Genomic DNA, 16,678 nt, shown 5'->3' with positions numbered 1-16,678 from the left:
GCAGTGCATAATGGAGTGTATAACCCCATAGTGCAGAAGTCAGGAGTAACTAACGTAGGGTGTGCATGGGTCTGGAGTAAGAGTCTAGAATGGACCCCTTAGAGCAGAGGCCAGGAATAAGTAACGTACAGTGTGCAGGGGTTAGGAGTAACACACAGTTATGCCCGAAAATTTTTTATCAAAGTTTTGAGGGTGTATCTCCTACATCTTTATGCAGCAAAGAGCTCCCAATGAGGTCTTTGGTTTTATTATTCTCTCAAATTTGACCCCTTTCACACCACACCGCTGATAGCGTGGGCGGTAAAACGCCGCTATTTTTAGCGGCGTTTTACCGCCGGATTTGCGGCGCATATCGGCCGCTAGCGGGGCGCTTTTACCCCTGCTATCGGCCGCGAAAGGGTTAAAACCGCCGGCAATACGCCGCAATAGCAGCGTTTTGCCGGCGGGATTACAGCGCTGCACCATTGATTTCAATGGGGAGCAGCGGTGGAGGAGCGGTAAACACACCGCTCCTTCACCGCTCCAAAGAAGCTGCTGGCAGGACTTTTTTCTGACGTCCTGCCAGCGCACCGCTGTAGTGTGAAAGCCCTCCGGGCTTTCACACTACAAACGATGGTGCAGCTTCTTTAGGGCGTTTTGCAGGCGCAATTTCTAACGCTATACCGCCTGCAAAACGCCCTGGTGTGAAAGGGGAATTAAAAAATGACAGCTAATATCTGGTTCTGTGGGCAGCACTGATAAAATGTTTGTGGAGTTGTGGAGTCCTGAATAGGTCTCTTCCATATCTAAATCCGATACCTGATAGCAGGTACCCCGGGGCACAGTCCCATGACCTGAGCCCACAACCCACAAAAGTAGAACCAAACCCCCCCCATACACAAAGCCATGATCTGTCACTACCGGGAGGTCATGAGGCTTTCTGCTGGAAATTAGACTGCCCAACTAGTGCACAGCTGGATGACCATGTTTGTGTTGCATTTTCTAATGACAAAGAATAATACTATATGCTGGTTGGACTCCCATCATGCATAATGCACAGTTTAGAATTTTGTGTTTGTCAGGAACAGGAAATTCACACTTCATTAACAAACGTCTTTACTAAAGAGATCAGCGCTGATCCCACACAGGAAACTAAAAGGGAAGAAATTTGTCTGTTTAGATTTTCAGTTAAAGAGAACAAACTGCCAACTTTTCTAATGTGGTAAGACATTAAGGGGACATTTTACCGAAAACATTTTAATCAAATACAGAATTGGAATATAAATTTATATCCAACCTAATAACCAATATTAGGACCTGTTGGGTCCAATCTATGCTCTGAGGTTCAACAGACTCTGCAGGAACTTTTGGAATCTGACACTTCCAGGTATCTTGGTATCTTGGATGCCTATACACCCCCACCCCACCTCACTGTGGCGCCCCCTTTCCTCCACATAAATAGTCACTACAGAGCTGTAGGGACACATGAGTGATCTACTCGCTGGAGAAGGAGGTGGGGAGTCATAGCAAGTAGCAAGGAAATGTAGGAATCTGACACACCTGGAAGTGTTGGATGCTAATGCCGCGTACACACGACCAGACTTTCCGGCAGACTAGGTCTGACGGTCTTCCCGACGGACTTTCGGTGGAGTTCCGACAGACTTCCGAACGAACAGAATTGCCCACACACGAACAGACTAAGTCTGTTCAAAAGTCCGTTCGCTTTGAATGTGATGACGTACGACGGGACTAAAAAAGGAGGTTCAATAGCCAATAGCTTCCCTTGCGTCGTATTTGGTCCATTGGACCAGCACACAGACAAACGGATTTCCCAATAGGAATTGAGCCCGTCAGACAGATTTGAAACATGTTCTATTTCTAGGTCCATCAGATTTTTAAAATAAAAAATGATCGGATTAGCCCACGCACGATCGGATTTTCCGACGGACTGATTCCGTCGGACCTAGTCTGACGGAAAGTCCGGTTGGGTGTACGCGGCATAAGAATTCTATTGGCACCCCTAGCACTGCAACAAAGCAAGGATTGGATGCAAGGATTGGAGGGCTAATAGTATTATAAATGTACCGGTATATACATTTTTTTGTGTATTGAATTGTTATTTTTTTATTGGTTGGGACAGGCCTTTGCGGACAGAATTTTAAAGCCTGACATTCTGATCCTGGTCTACCTACTGTACGTACCAGGGTAACCATGTGAAGAAAAAAAGCAAGGTCTGCTTATTACATATTCGCCCCTTCAACCCTTGTCTAAATGATGTCTGGAAAATTTAACAGGACAAGAAGTTTTGTACATTTTTTTTCCAGCTTGGGTAATCCACAAGGCACTTGAATTGGCATGAGGGCTCACCAGGGTACTCACAATCACTAGACGGAAACCAATATACCTCCCCTCTCTGAGTCACCATGTAGACAACCCAACTTGGCTTGGCCAGAATCCAAGACCTGCCCAGCCCACATACTCTAGTCTGAGCACAAGTCCAGGTCCAGGAGTAGTTCATAATATGGCAGAATAAATGGAATCCACACCAAGCTGGCTTTAGAACAGTACAAAAACTTTACTGTACATGGATAAGACAGTGAAAGAGACTGCTGTGCCAACAGTCATCCCAGCTTTCCTTTATATGAGTCTTACCTCCCAGTCAGGAGTCATCGTAGTGCTCCCCCAGCAGGTTAAGTGGATACTGGGGTGCCCTGTCCCTACATGATGTACTCTGAAGGGTCCCAAAGCAAAAAAAACAAAAGAAACCCCTTGTTAACAAAAAGGGGTTGCTTCCTCACCTAAGAAGCAGCCTCCTGCCTTATATATCTAAGCCTCTAGACTAAGGGACATCCAAGGGTATGACTCTTGGCCTAAAAGGGACTACAACTTTAGTCCCAGCTAAACTGTGCTGGAGAGTCTTCTTAAAGATTTGGGATACTTGTATTTCTGAGGATCTCACTAGAAGGATTGTGACATCAATATTGCCTGCAGGTAGAAGCCAGATTTATTTTTTACCTGGAGGTGTTTTCATATAACAGCCATAATGAAGGGTTTTGACAAGGGGAGGTGGGTAAGTCAGTATGTGATGAGCAGACCTTGAATTTTAGTGCAAGGTTCACATTAATTTTATAAATCAGTGCTTGAAGTCAACATCAATTGACAGTTTTATTAGGAATTAAGTAACCATCTTCTGATTCGATTTCAGATGCCATTTGGTTTTTCGCCAATGACCAACTCTACGTAATGGGACCTAACGGCACTGCTGGAATTTTCGCCACCTTCCCAACAGAGCATCTGACCCTCATGAATGGTTTCTTTGACCAGGTGAGTGAATCTGTACTTCTGTCATAAAACCGAAACAGAAAGCTGGGGCATTTATATAGCTCCTACACACTGCTATATCCAAATCTACACAGCTGCAGGAAGGCTTTATTGACCATTAGTAAGAAGCAGCAGAGTTTTAAGTGAGGGCAACGGTCAAAGGCAGAGTGCGTATGGGGGGGGGGGGGGGGGGGAGGGCTCTGCCCTGTTAAAGATATAATCCGGTTGTTATCAGGAAAAAAAAGGGTATTTTACTAAAATTTATATTTCTATTAAATATCTGTTCTGAGAGAAATATGGTGGCTCTTATTACTGGAGCTTCTAAAACCGCAATTTTCCTGACTGCCATGCCATTTCAGGACCTTTAATAAGTCAGACTCACTGACCTAGAACAAGCATGCAGGTAACGTGTTTTGACTTAAAGGATACGTTTTCCCTTTTCTTTTTCTGAATTCCAGCTCCCCTATGTACCAGTATAGCATTAATGTACTTTTTTTGCAAAGATATCAAAGCTTTCCATGAAATCCACAGACACTTACTTCACTTGTCCTCATCCATGTTTCCAAACGTATCCATTGCTTCTGCCTTACTTCCTGGTCAGACCATAGGTCATGGACACAGGAAGGAGTTGACCAGCTGACCTCATTAGCACACACCCTGCATCATCAGACCACCTACCTACCCACCCATTCCCAGCTGCACATTTTTTAAATAAAATGCAATCAATCAGTGATCACCCTTCTCACTAAATACATAATACACAATCAGATTGCATAGTGTATGGCCATCTTTATACAAGTACATAGGAGGGAGTGGACAGAAACACTTAGCCACTATTTCCACATTTTTTTTTTTAGGGGGGAGGAGTTTTCGAGCATTTTCACTCACCAAACATAGGGCAGACCACCCACCTGAATGGGCTGCCCTGCACACAGCAATCGTTCCAAAGAAGCTTCAGAACTTTTTTTTAGAGCAGCGCTCGATGCGTATTTTACTGTGATTTTTGGTGCAGCGCATTTCTGAAATGCAAGGAAACGCACAGATGTGAGCTTCGTTGTTCTTGTGTTAGCGCACCAATTTCACTTTCAGGCCCCATTAACATCTAGCATAGTGGGAGCGTGCGTTTTGTGGCGCGTTTTTCATTTGACACGCATAGCACAGCCTGTTGATTTCAATTGACTGCACTACATGGGGCTTATGGGACATTTTGCCGTTTTTATGAGTTGCATGTTTTTTACTGTGCAGCATTTGCCACCCCTTTTTTCACATGGCAAGATGTGTGTTTGCTTTTGTGTTTGGTGTGCCATTAACAATTAATGGCACTGAAAGCACAACTAGTAATTTTAGGCATGTTCTATACAATCTGATTGTATATTGTGTATTTAGTGAGAAGGGTGATAACTGATTGATCGCATTTCATTTACAAAATTTTCAGCTGGGAATGGGTGGGTAGGTAGAAGGTTCAAAACAATGGGGGGGAGAGGTCAGCACCAGAGAAAAGACACAACATACAAAAGTACCAACATCCCTGTAAGTAGTGTAACAAGGAAATTGAGAGAATGGGACTTTAAAGGTACATCATTTACAAGGCAATAAAAAATGAATAATATAAAAACATAAATCATTTATTTAGAAAAGGCAAGATAAAAGTAAGGACTGCAGTTACAATCATAGTCCTGGGTATACACACATATCCTAACCCTGACCAATGAGAGAACTGAAGTCACATACAAATTATTCCCACTTCCTGGAATTTCAACATGTTTTGCCGTGACGGCTTCATCAGGAAAAGGATGAGGGTATTCAATTAATGAGTATAAAAAAAGCAAGATATGCACAATTTTGGGTGTGTAAGAAAAAAAAAATATTTTTGTGTTTTTTTTTCTTACACACCCAAAATTGTGCATATCTTGCTGTTTTATACTAATTTATTGAATACCCTCATCTTTTTCCTGATGAAGCCGTCACAGCGAAACATTCAAATTCCAGGACATGAGAATAATTTGTATGTGACTTCAGTTCTCTCATTGGTCAGGGTTAGGATATGTGTGTATACCCAGGACTATGATTGTAACTGCAGTCCTTACTTTTATCATGCCTTTTCTAAATAAATGATTTATATTTTTATATTCTTAATTTGTCTTGCCTTGTATATGATGTACCTTTAAAGTCCCATTCTCTCAATTTCCTCAAGATGGTAGGTAGAAGGGTGGATGATGCAGGGTGTGTGCTAATGAGGTCAGCTGGTCAACTCCTTCCTGTGTCATGACCTAAAGCCTAACCAGGAAGTAAGGCAGAAGCAATGGATACGTTTGGAAACATGGACGAGGACAAGGGAAGTAAGTGACTGTAGAGACAGAAAGCGTTGATATTTTTGCAAAAAAAGTACATAAATGCCATATTGGTACATAGGGGAGCTGGGATTTAGTGAACTTGGCCTTTAAATTGACTTTATGAACTGCATGCTTGTTTAAGCTTAAACAGTACTGGAGCCAAAGATAGCCATGCAAATAGCAATTTCAGAGGGAAGCCAGCAGGGGCAGCCTTCTTTTTTTTTGGTGCAGATTTGCTATGAATCCTCTTGCTTGCAACCTTGGCAAACTTATGCAATTTATAAATTGAATTTCCCTAAATCTTTATCCTCCCCTGTAACTGGCTCTTTACTTCTCCGTGAATTATGCATAAAACTGGAGGTCACGTTTAAGGTAATCCTAACAAAGTCCTTCGTTAAGACTTTTTTTTTTTCTGGTGAGATACTCCAAAAACACACCAGATCATTAAAGGGATAACGAGAAGTTGCAATGCATCCTATTACGACACTGGGAATGATTATGTGATTATAGCTGACAGACCCTCCCATGTAGCACTTTCACTTTCAGCCAACTTTGCACAGTGGCTTGGCTCAGTATCTAATGAACAGAAGCAGGTCAGCACATGTTAAAGGTTTTTTTTTTTTTTTTTTGTGTTTATAGATGCCATGGAGGGGATTTTGTTCACTAAAACTGGACTTTTGTTTTTAAAAGTAGTGAAATGTTGAAATATTCTCATAGAGGGGGTAAAAAACACACAAAAAGCAGCACAGTTGGCTGTGCTGGGGTGGTTACCACTTTAGCTCCTATTCGGGAGCTCCTAAGGAAACATACAATGTGCATAATGTTATGATATAATTAGTTTACTAGGAATTTTAACCTAGTTCTTTCATTCTAAATACAAAGTCTTCTTGGCTGACAGGATGTTCCATTAACCGGTGTGAGGTGTCTCTTTATAGCTGCCGTCAGTAAGCTACTGTCATCCTTTACTATGTTATCTGAATGGCCTTCATTGACCTTGACGCATGTCTCTGCTACTTAATATCCACCCTCACATGTCTTGAATAGCTGGCCTTGGAGCCAGACCAGATGCTCCTCTTCCTTTTCCCCCTTCAATACGTTCTTTGTTCATGAGAACCAACTTCCAATAAATTCTCCAGTCCCTAGTAAACCCAATGGTGCTATTGTGGTGACAGCATGTTGAACGCTATCTATGTCATGAGCAACTCATAAGACTCAAGAGGTCACAACTTTTCAAGGAGAAGACCACTTAAGATCAGCCTTTTTCAATCAGGGTTCCAGGAGCACTAGGGTTTCTCCAGAGATTACTAAGGGATCATTGAGTTATGAGCAATTTCTGATTCTCAGAGAGTAACCACTGACCAACAATTACCTTTTAAAATGGAGGTAAACACCACTTTGTACTTGTACCTACAGACAGTGGCTTCGCTAGGGGGTGGCTTTTGGGGCTGTAACTCCGAATCTGGGGCCCAAAGCTTTGAGTCTCTGCAGGGGTCCCCAAGAGAAGGCTCTCTGGGGACCCTGATTTAAGGGGAGGCTCTCTGGGGACCAGGATTTCAGGTGGAGGCTCTCTGGGGACCCTTTATCTCTGGGGATATATATACATATATATACATACACACACACACGTATCTTATATACATGTGTATGCCCGCCCAAGCGTATGACTTACCTTACTACGCTGCTTTTGGGCTCTAGCCCCAGATCTTTTGTAGACCTAGCAACGCTCCTGCCTACAGATAAGCCCATAGTAAGGCTTACCTGTAGGTACAGTGAATATCTCCTAAACCTGCACGGTTTTGGAGATATTCACAGCTGGTGACGTGACCGGCGCATGTCCTCTAAAGGGATGGCATACCGTGCTGCACCTTCAGAGCTCTGTGGCAGAGCTAAGGACTCCCACATGCATGCGCAGTAGTGACGTCACCGCGGCCCCGGTCATTCATACAGCCGGAGCTTGCAAAACCGGAAGGAAGACTGTGTGATCCATAATAGCGCTGGGCGGGAGGGATCCGCTTTACAGTTAAGTCTGTCATGATATGCTAGTATGTGTTGCATGCTAGCGCATCATGATTTAACCTTGCAGGAGGGCCCACTTTATTTTTGATGTAGTTGCGGTTTACTACCACTTTAAGGTGTCTGTAAGGGAAGCATTCTTCCCATTGACCAAGGACCACCAATGTAAAGAGCATTTTTCCCACTGACCATTAGTGTAATGGTGGCCTTTGCCTACTGACCAACAGTGGGGGGGGGGACCGTTTTCCCACATACCACCAGTGAAAAGGAACCTTTCACTGACCACCAATATAAAGGGCCCCTTCACTGAGCACCAGAATAGGGGGGAAGCACTGGGCATCAATATAAACTTGTATTTTTCCATCGGCCACCAATGTTGGGAACACTACAGTTTTCACTGTATTATTATTATTATTATTATTCATTTAATTTCAGTATGATTATTGAAATTAAAGTCATCATGTAGAGCAGCTCTGAATGTCCAATACGTTATCTCAACTTACTGTTCCCACTAATGTACCATGAGACGTATACATAGTCATTATTAGCAGGGGTTCCCCGAAACCTGAAAGCTATTTCAAAGGTGCCTTCATATAAAAATGGTTGAGAATGGCTGCCATCTCACTAAGGCCGCGTACACACGGGCGGACTGTTCGCCCAACTTTGTCCGCTGAACTGTGTTTCAGCGGACAGTCCGCTCGTGTGTGGGCTTCAGCGGACAGTTTCAGCGGACAGTCTGACGAACAAAGTTTTTCGGAATTTCCGTAAGACAGTCCGCTGAAACTTGGTTTTGTCCGTCCAAACTTGGTTTCAGCGGACAGTCTGCTCGTGTGTAGGCAAGTTGGACGGACTAAGTATCGCGCATACTCAGAAAGGGTTTACACGGCCGAAGGTTGCATTGCAGTGTATAGGACGTCGTTTTTCTAGTCCCGTCGTACGTGCCGTTCACGTCATCGCGCACGCTTTCAGCGGACTGTTCGTTCATCGTGTGTGGTCAAGTCCGTTCATGCAAATTTTGAGCGGACTGTTTGTCGGATTGTTTGACGAACAAAGTTGGGCGAACAGTCCGCCCGTGTGTACGCGGCCTTAGAGAGATGTTAGGTTCATCATGTCGAACTTTTAATTTCAGTTCTAACCTTCATTTACAATGACCACTGGAAATGATCTCCTTTGTTAAATTTTGTTTTTCAGTTTATTGGTACAGCTGCTTTGGTGGTCTGTGTCTTGGCCATCGTTGACCCTTACAATAACCCTATCCCCCGTGGTCTGGAGGCCTTCACTGTTGGCTTTGTTGTCCTCGTCATTGGATTGTCCATGGGCTTCAACTCTGGATATGCTGTCAACCCTGCCAGGGACTTCGGGCCACGTCTGTTTACATCTATAGCTGGATGGGGTTCAGAAGTCTTCTGGTAAGTCTACATTTATTTCTGTACTAAGAAGCCCTTACTGTGCTATGGCATAAAATGTAAAAGATATGAATAATAGGTTGTGGCGCTAAACCCAAAATTATGTACCTGGCACGTTATAGCCTATCTGTGAACAAATATATAATATGAACCTCTAGTTAGTGATCTATATGCAAACTATGTAGTGCAAAATTATAACTCAGTGCTGAAATATTATTTAAGCGTTAGAATAAAAAATAATAATAGGTATGTGCAAATACGTGCTGACACTGCTGTGTCAAATTAATATAAGTTACATATGACAATAGCACCAAAATTCATTTAAGAATTCATACAGAAGTAATTAATGCCAAAATCATTGTGCATGAAAAAACTTTCAAAAACGCATCCTAGGATCACTAAAAATGTCCCATATAATAGTGTCCTAGGTAGCAATAACACAAAATAAAGTGACTAGTGCAGGAAGTGCCAATCTTCAATACAGAGAAAACACTCGTCCCCGGTGCGCCACTCAGTGTTGTGGTAATGTGAATGCTCTCACCAGAACTTGTACCCCTGTGGGGTTGGATGGGCTTTCACAGTATGAGCCACTGTGCTGCTATCTGGATTCTGCTGCTGGTGCGCTGGGGAAATGTTCACTCTTTAGTTTATATAAACTCCGTTGGTATGTGCATTAGAGGGAAAAAACACATCCATGTTGTAGTACGTTTAAACATTTTTATTTAATAAAGTATAGAAAACGACTCACAATTGCAAGTTAAAAGGTTTGCGTTATATATAAACAACAATCCGCCGACCGCCTCTGGCTGTAGGAAGGGTGCACGTAACGTAGCCACGCCCTACGCGTTTCGTCAGAGTGACGTCTTCTGGAGCCGCATATTTATCTATGACATAAAATGTGTCTTGTGTAAGCTAACATGGTTTAATTGCTGAGATAAATGTGTTTTTTGCCACTACATATATAAACAATAACTATAGCAAAGTCCAACTAAAATTTACCATCACATGTCTATGAGTATGTTAAAGTCATGAGGCAAAAAAAATATTAGGATATCAAACTTCTTTATCTGCTTTAATTTTCCTGCTGTGGTTGAAATCGGAATATTATCTGGCTGTTTAAGAAGACCTTGCATGTCAACGTGAGATATACCCAACGTATTCTCTACATAGGTCACACGGTGTTATCAAGTAACTAAAATATGTAAAAAATGACCTCTGTTACTCCATGCTGTCGACTGAGTTCAGCATTCGGAGAATGCTGAATTGTAAAGATGGCCTAGAGAAGGACAGGAAAAAAGGTCCATGATTGTTTTGAGTCCCATGAGGTTCCCATGAGGTTTTAGAAGATAGCAGAGGCATAAAACCATAGGAGCAACTGCTTTCAATGGAATTTAAAAATAGAAACTACACAGAGAAAGCAAGGCAATTGCGGAAGCAGGAGCAAACAACTCTGATATAATACTATATTTATTTCAAATTTAAGCTATGTAAAACCTAAACTTTTGTTGTTGTTGTTTTAGAGAGAATATGGAGGCATTAAGTCCCTATCAGATTCTCTTTTGCTGTCTTTGTTATTTTAGGAAGATTTCCCTTTACTTCCTGTCCTGAAGATGTAACAGGAAATGAGAGGAAATCTCCCAAAGTAGAATTCTCATTTTATGCCGCGTACACACGATCGGAATTTTGGACGGAAAAAGCTCAGATGGTTATCCCGACGGAATTTCGATGGGATTTCGCTCAAGCTGTCTTGCGTACACATGGTCACACCAAATTCCGACTGTCAAGAACAACGTACAACACGTACGACGGGACTAGAAAAAGGAAGTTCAACAGCCAGTAGCCATAGCTTCCGTCTTGTAGTTGAATCTGAGCATGCGTGAGTTTTTTGCGTGTCGGAATTGCATACACACGATCGCAATTTCCGATAGAAACTTTTTCTGTCTGAAAAATTGAGAACATGCTATCAGTTTTTGGGTGGCGGAAATTTGGACAGCTAAATTCCAATGGAGCATACACACGGTCGCATTTCCCGACTAAAAACTCTCATCGGTCTTTTGCTGGCCCAAATTCTGATCCTGTGTACGCGGCATTAGAGAGCTGTCATAGAATATATGACCACATTGAGTTGGGTCTCCCTTACCTCTTGCTTTGATGACAATTAAAATTGTTTGGATATCTTGCCAGATTTCTTTCTTTCTTTCTATGGTCTTGTCACAAATAGAAGGGTGAACCTCGCAAGTGGTGACACAGACAGATATAAAAACTTGACAAAGGGTCCACCCCTAACCGCCTGCTCACAGTATATATATTGCAAGTGAACACACAGCAAGGATTTTTTTAGATTTAATGTTATTGAGTTAGTGCTTCACCAAATAATTTTGTGATTTTATTACACATTTTAAAAGGCAGTGTTAGGTGTAGGCAGCTAAGTAATTAAACACATAGCAGCTCACAAGAGTGCAATATAATACACTGTGTTAGACACAGCACGACTTTGTCAGCAGGTTTCAGCCAAAGATGTTGGCTCTATGCCTGCTGATTGGCTGTGGCAATTACAAACACACAGAGCTCTGTAAACAGACAGCGATCTGGCTGAAAAACTGGGAGAAAAAAACAGCCATATCTGTGCGTAAAAGCAGCGCACATTACAGTATAGTATTATCACTGATTACTGTGTTGACACCAGCGATATCAGTTTCAGTTAGTCAGTTAGTGTCCCTCCCAGCCAGTGTCAGTTAGCGCCGGATTGCCCACCACATTATCACAGTCACACTATAAGTCGCCGATCACCGCCGTTACCAGTATAGCTTCTATAGCTGCTTAAATTCCACTATATATACCAGAGTTTGCAGACGCTTTAACTTTCACAAAAAGCATATGTAGCTAAATAAATATTGGCTTAAATTTATAAAGAAATTTGATTTTATTGGAGATGTTTTATAACAGAAAAGAAAAAAAATCTGGGGGTATTTTTTTATTTACATAATATAAAATAAAATAAAACCCAGTGGTGATCAAATACCACCAAAAGAAAGCTCTATCGTTTAAATTTCTTTTAGGAACAGTGTTGCATGACCACGTAATTGCCAGTCGAAGTAGCGCAGTTCGGAAATAACAAAAAATGCCCTGGTCATGAAGGGGGTCAAACCTTTCCGGAGATCAAGGGGTTAATTACTCCCACCATTTGCAGCTATAACAGCTCCATCTCTTCTGGGAAGGCTGTCCATAAGGTTTAGGAGTGTCTATGGGAACGTTTGACCATTCTTCCAGAAACGCATTTGTTAGGTCAGGCACTGATGTGGACGAGAAGGCCTGGCTCACAGTCTCCGCTCTAATTCATCCCAAAGGTGTTCTATCGGGTTGAGGTCAAATTCCTCCACTCCAAACTCGCTCATCAAGGTCTTTATGGACCTTGCTTTGTGCACTGGTCCAAATTTTTTGATGTAGGGGGGATTATGATGGGGGGTCTTATACAGGAGTGGGGCTTCGCCCCTTAGTTCCAGTGAAGGGAATTCTTAAGTCGTAAGCATACCAAGACATTTTGGACAATGTCATGCTTCCAACGTTGTGGGAACAGTTTGGGGATGGCCCCTTCCTGTTCCAACATGACTGCGCATCAGTGCACAAAGCAAGGTCCATAAAGACATGGATGAGTGAGTTTGAGGTGGAGAAACTTGACGGGCCTGCACAGAGTCCTGACCTCTACCGATTGAACACATATGGGGTGAAGACTGCAAACCAAGCTTTCTCATCCAATATCAGTGCCTGACCTCACAAATGTGCTTCTGGAAGAATGGTCAACTTGTGGACACCCTTCCCAGAAGAGTTGAAGCTATAAGCTGTAATAGCTGCAAGGGTGGGCCAACTCAATATTGAGCCCTACGGACTAAGCCCTTGTACACACGGTCGGAGATTCCAACGGTATCTGTCCGATCGGAGCGTTTTGTCGGATATTCCGACTGTGTCTGGTCTGCATCGGACTGTTTCCGTTGGAATATCCGTCGAACCAAATTTTCCAACTTGACGGAAATATTTTCCGACAAAATGCTCCGATCATGTGTAGAGAATTCTGATCAGACAAAGTGCCACGCATGCTCAGATCAAATTCCTACATCAAAGCTATTGGCTTGTTCTGAACGATCGGATTTTCTGACAACTTCGTCCGACCGTGTGTATACAACAGTTTCGGACAAAATCCGATGGATTTGGTTGTCGGAGTCTCCGACCGTGTGGGGCTAAGACTGGGATGACATTAAAGTTCATGTGAGTGTAACGGCAAGTGTCCCAATACTTTTGGTAATATAGTGTATATCGGAACTGTGATTAATACCTTGGTGACCTTTTTTCTACAATCCATGTGGCTTTTTTTGGAATTGCAGTCACTAACATCTTGACTGACAAAAACAGACACATAAGTATTTCAACTGTTTGCCTGCCGTTCATGTGGTCAGAATACAAGGTCTACATTAAGTTTCTCTTGCTTCTTGTCATGTTTTGTCACATTTGCTCCAAAGATCTTTTTTTTTTAAACTTACCTCTATTTCCAGGGCCGGCGATCAGTGGTGGTGGGTCCCCGTTGTGTCACCTTTACTGGGAGCCCTTGCCGGAGTCTTGGTCTATCAGCTGATGATTGGCTGTCACATCGAACCCGCACCCGAGTCCACCGAACAAGAAAACGTCAAGTTGGCCAATGTTAAACACAAAGAGAGAATCTAAATAACCGCAGCCAGCATGGGACTAAAAATATTCACTTGGGCTGCAACCGACCAAGAACAAGATGGAGGATGATCCCCCACATGTTTTAGACCTTAAAAATGTGTTGTCTAATCGTAGTTGCTTGTTGGATGTGTAGAATTGTCCCTCCCCCCTTTTTCTCAATGTAAATAGCAGACCACTCAACCATGGTATTGATCCATATTTCCAATTCCAGTTCAGTTTTTCCTTTTTTTTTTTTTATCTGTTCCATTTTTCAAAAAAAATTAAAAAATCCAGTTCAGGTATTAGGCTTTAGGAAGAGTAATCCTTATTACATACGGTAAGTCAGTATTGTCCTTGGCTTTTTACAATCTTTTTTGACTTTTCAAAGGTCTGTGAAAATATTACTAGAGGTTTAAGTTGGGTTGTCTATGTACATATATATATATAATGCAGCAGTAAAGCTTCAAGTCCATTTATTCATTGTCTCAGAATGTTTAAACTATACTATTTAAAGAGGACTATTTCATAAAAAATGCAAGGTCCGCTTGTGTTGCGTCCCTCCACCTCCAAAAATACAATACTCAGTAAAAGTAGTGAAGTAGTAAAATAAAACAAAAACCTAGAAGAAAAATTCTTACCTTATACCCTGACTTTCAGTGAGCTGACCTAGGTGTGGGTGACGTCATTGGGCCTTCTTGCCGGAGCTTAGGATAGCTGAGGAGCCCACATCCCAGGGGAGTGCATTCTTTCAAGATATGAGGTCTTTAGCTTTCCGAGAATCCCGCATGAAGGCCCAGTAATGTCAACCTTGCAAAGGTGAGTGCACCAAAAGTCAGGCTGTAAGGGAAGAAGATTTTACATGGTTCTCTTCCAGTCTTTTGTGCTTTATTGCTTTGACTGAGAATTTTAAATTCAGGTGTGGAGGGGCTGCAACAGAAGCAGGCAATGCATTTTAATGCAAAGTCTGCTTTAACCGGGACTGTCCACAAAAAAAAAAAAAAATTCTTCCCAGCCATGTTATCTTTATTATACCAAATTTTACATGGTGCCAACAGTTTGCTTTAAAAAAAAACAAAGGAAGACAGTAGGAGAACCCTGCTCACGAGATCTTACAATCTACAAGAGAATGTCAAGTGAAACAAAAGGTAATAACTGTATGGGGATGAGTTCTTCGAGAATTAAAATTCCAGTTGTCAGTAGAGGGGAGATAGGCTCCCCTGAAGAGATGAGTTTTCAGAGATCGTCTAAAGGTGGGCAAAGTAGGTGATAACGGACAGGCTGAGGTAGGGAGTTCCAGAGGATGGAAGCGGCTCTTTAGAAATCCTGGATGCAAGCATGAGCAGAGGAGATGCGGGAGTTGGAGAGAAGAAGGTCTTGGGATGAGTGCAGGGGAAGGTTTGGTTGATATTTCGAGATTGGGTTGGTGGGGCAGAGTTGTGAATGGCTTTATATATTGGTAATATTTAGAATTTTAAACATTGGGTGAAGCCAGTGTAGAGATTGGTGGAGAAGGGCAGCAGACATTGAGTAGTAAGGTGGATGAGTCTGACAGCGGAGGTAGACCAATGAGCAGGGAGTTGCAATAGTTGAGAAGAGAGACAAGTGAATGAATTAATAGCTTGCTGGTGATATTGGTTAAAACGTAATATAGAATACTCAATGGAGACGTCAAAAAACGTTACCCATGAATCCGAAAATGTATCCCTTACAGCGGTAAGACACACGGCCATTACCAAGGCAATGGTCATGTGGCCTCTACAGGTCATAGCCCGGCTGTTGTTTGACTGACTCCCATGTGTTTGGCATCTCTCAAAGGTGATTATTTTGTATCTCTTTTTATGTTTATAAAGCCTTGGGAGAATGACGTGGTGGTAAAGAGGATTTTATGTGGATGGTAAAGGTCCTCTACAATGGATATGGGCTGAAATATTACTGGCAGACACCAACCACTTCAAGGACATTTTCATTTCTTACAATTAATTCACACCTCTTAAAAATTCCTAGAAAAAATATTTGGTTGGATTATCCTAACACTATTCCCCGGGGGTTGGGGTGGGAGGTTATATAGGGGATTCTTTTTCTATATTGATATGCCACCTGTCGTTCTGTTTTCCACACAAAGGTCATACATTTTGTATATATTCTTGATTGCATCTGCCTTGGATGTATTTTATGTGCCATTAAATACAAATTTGTTATTAAAAAAGTGTATTTTGTTCTGTTAGTACAACCCAAATACCCATATGGTAAATTTTACATCATGTAACGTAAATAAAGCCTAATGCCATGTAAACACGGTTGGACTTTCCGACAGGAAAATGTGATATCGGATCGTGTTGTCGGAAAATCCGATCATGTGTGGGCATCTTACTTTTTCAGTTGGAATTTCCGACACACAAAGTTCGAGAGCAGGATCTAAAATTTTCCGACAACAAAATCCAATTGTTTAAATTCCGATCGCGTGTAGACAATTCCAATGGACAAAGTGCTACGCATGCTCAGAATAAATTACGAGACGAAAGCTATTGGCTACTGCCCTCTTTATAGTCCCATCGTACGTGGTTTACGTCACCTCGTTCCGAACGTTCAGATTTTCCGACAACTCTGTGCTACTGTGTGTATGCGAGACAAGTTTGGGCCAAAAGTCGTCTGAAACAATCTGACAGATTTTGTCGTCGGAATGTCCGACCGTATGTACAGGGCATTATAGCAGGACTGCGTAGAATGAGAAGTTGTACAGTGGGTATGTGCACAGACTATTTTTTTTGAAACTCTACGTCTCTTTACTCATTTGTCCATTTATTCGTTTTTTCATATCCAATATTTAAATGTACATAAGTGTTACTCAAAACATGCATGAGTTATACAAACCAGAGGAAAGAAGCAACAGCAAAGGTGGAGTGTTGCAATCAGCAGACTGTAACAGAA

General features: G+C 42.1%; 1 protein-coding gene across 1 annotated transcript in view; it reads left to right on the top strand.

Moving 5' to 3' along the window:
• LOC143941131 (aquaporin-3-like) overlaps positions 1-15,956 on the top strand; it is a 63,805-nt gene extending 47,849 nt beyond the window's left edge. The window contains exons 4-6 of the mRNA XM_077463117.1: positions 3,185-3,303; positions 8,838-9,055; positions 13,600-15,956. Coding sequence (XP_077319243.1) covers positions 3,185-3,303; positions 8,838-9,055; positions 13,600-13,768 — 506 coding nt within the window. The 3' untranslated portion in view covers positions 13,769-15,956. The remainder of the gene's footprint in view (positions 1-3,184; positions 3,304-8,837; positions 9,056-13,599) is intronic.
• Positions 15,957-16,678: the final 722 nt, after the last annotated feature.

The sequence above is a fragment of the Lithobates pipiens genome, unplaced genomic scaffold (genome assembly GCF_037356315.1).
Source record: "Lithobates pipiens isolate NorthernLeopardFrog02 unplaced genomic scaffold, aLitPip1_a1.2 Scaffold_3, whole genome shotgun sequence".
NCBI lineage: Eukaryota > Metazoa > Chordata > Amphibia > Anura > Ranidae > Lithobates > Lithobates pipiens.
Note: the sequence above shows the minus strand (reverse complement) of the source record. Positions and strands in the feature narration are given on the sequence as shown.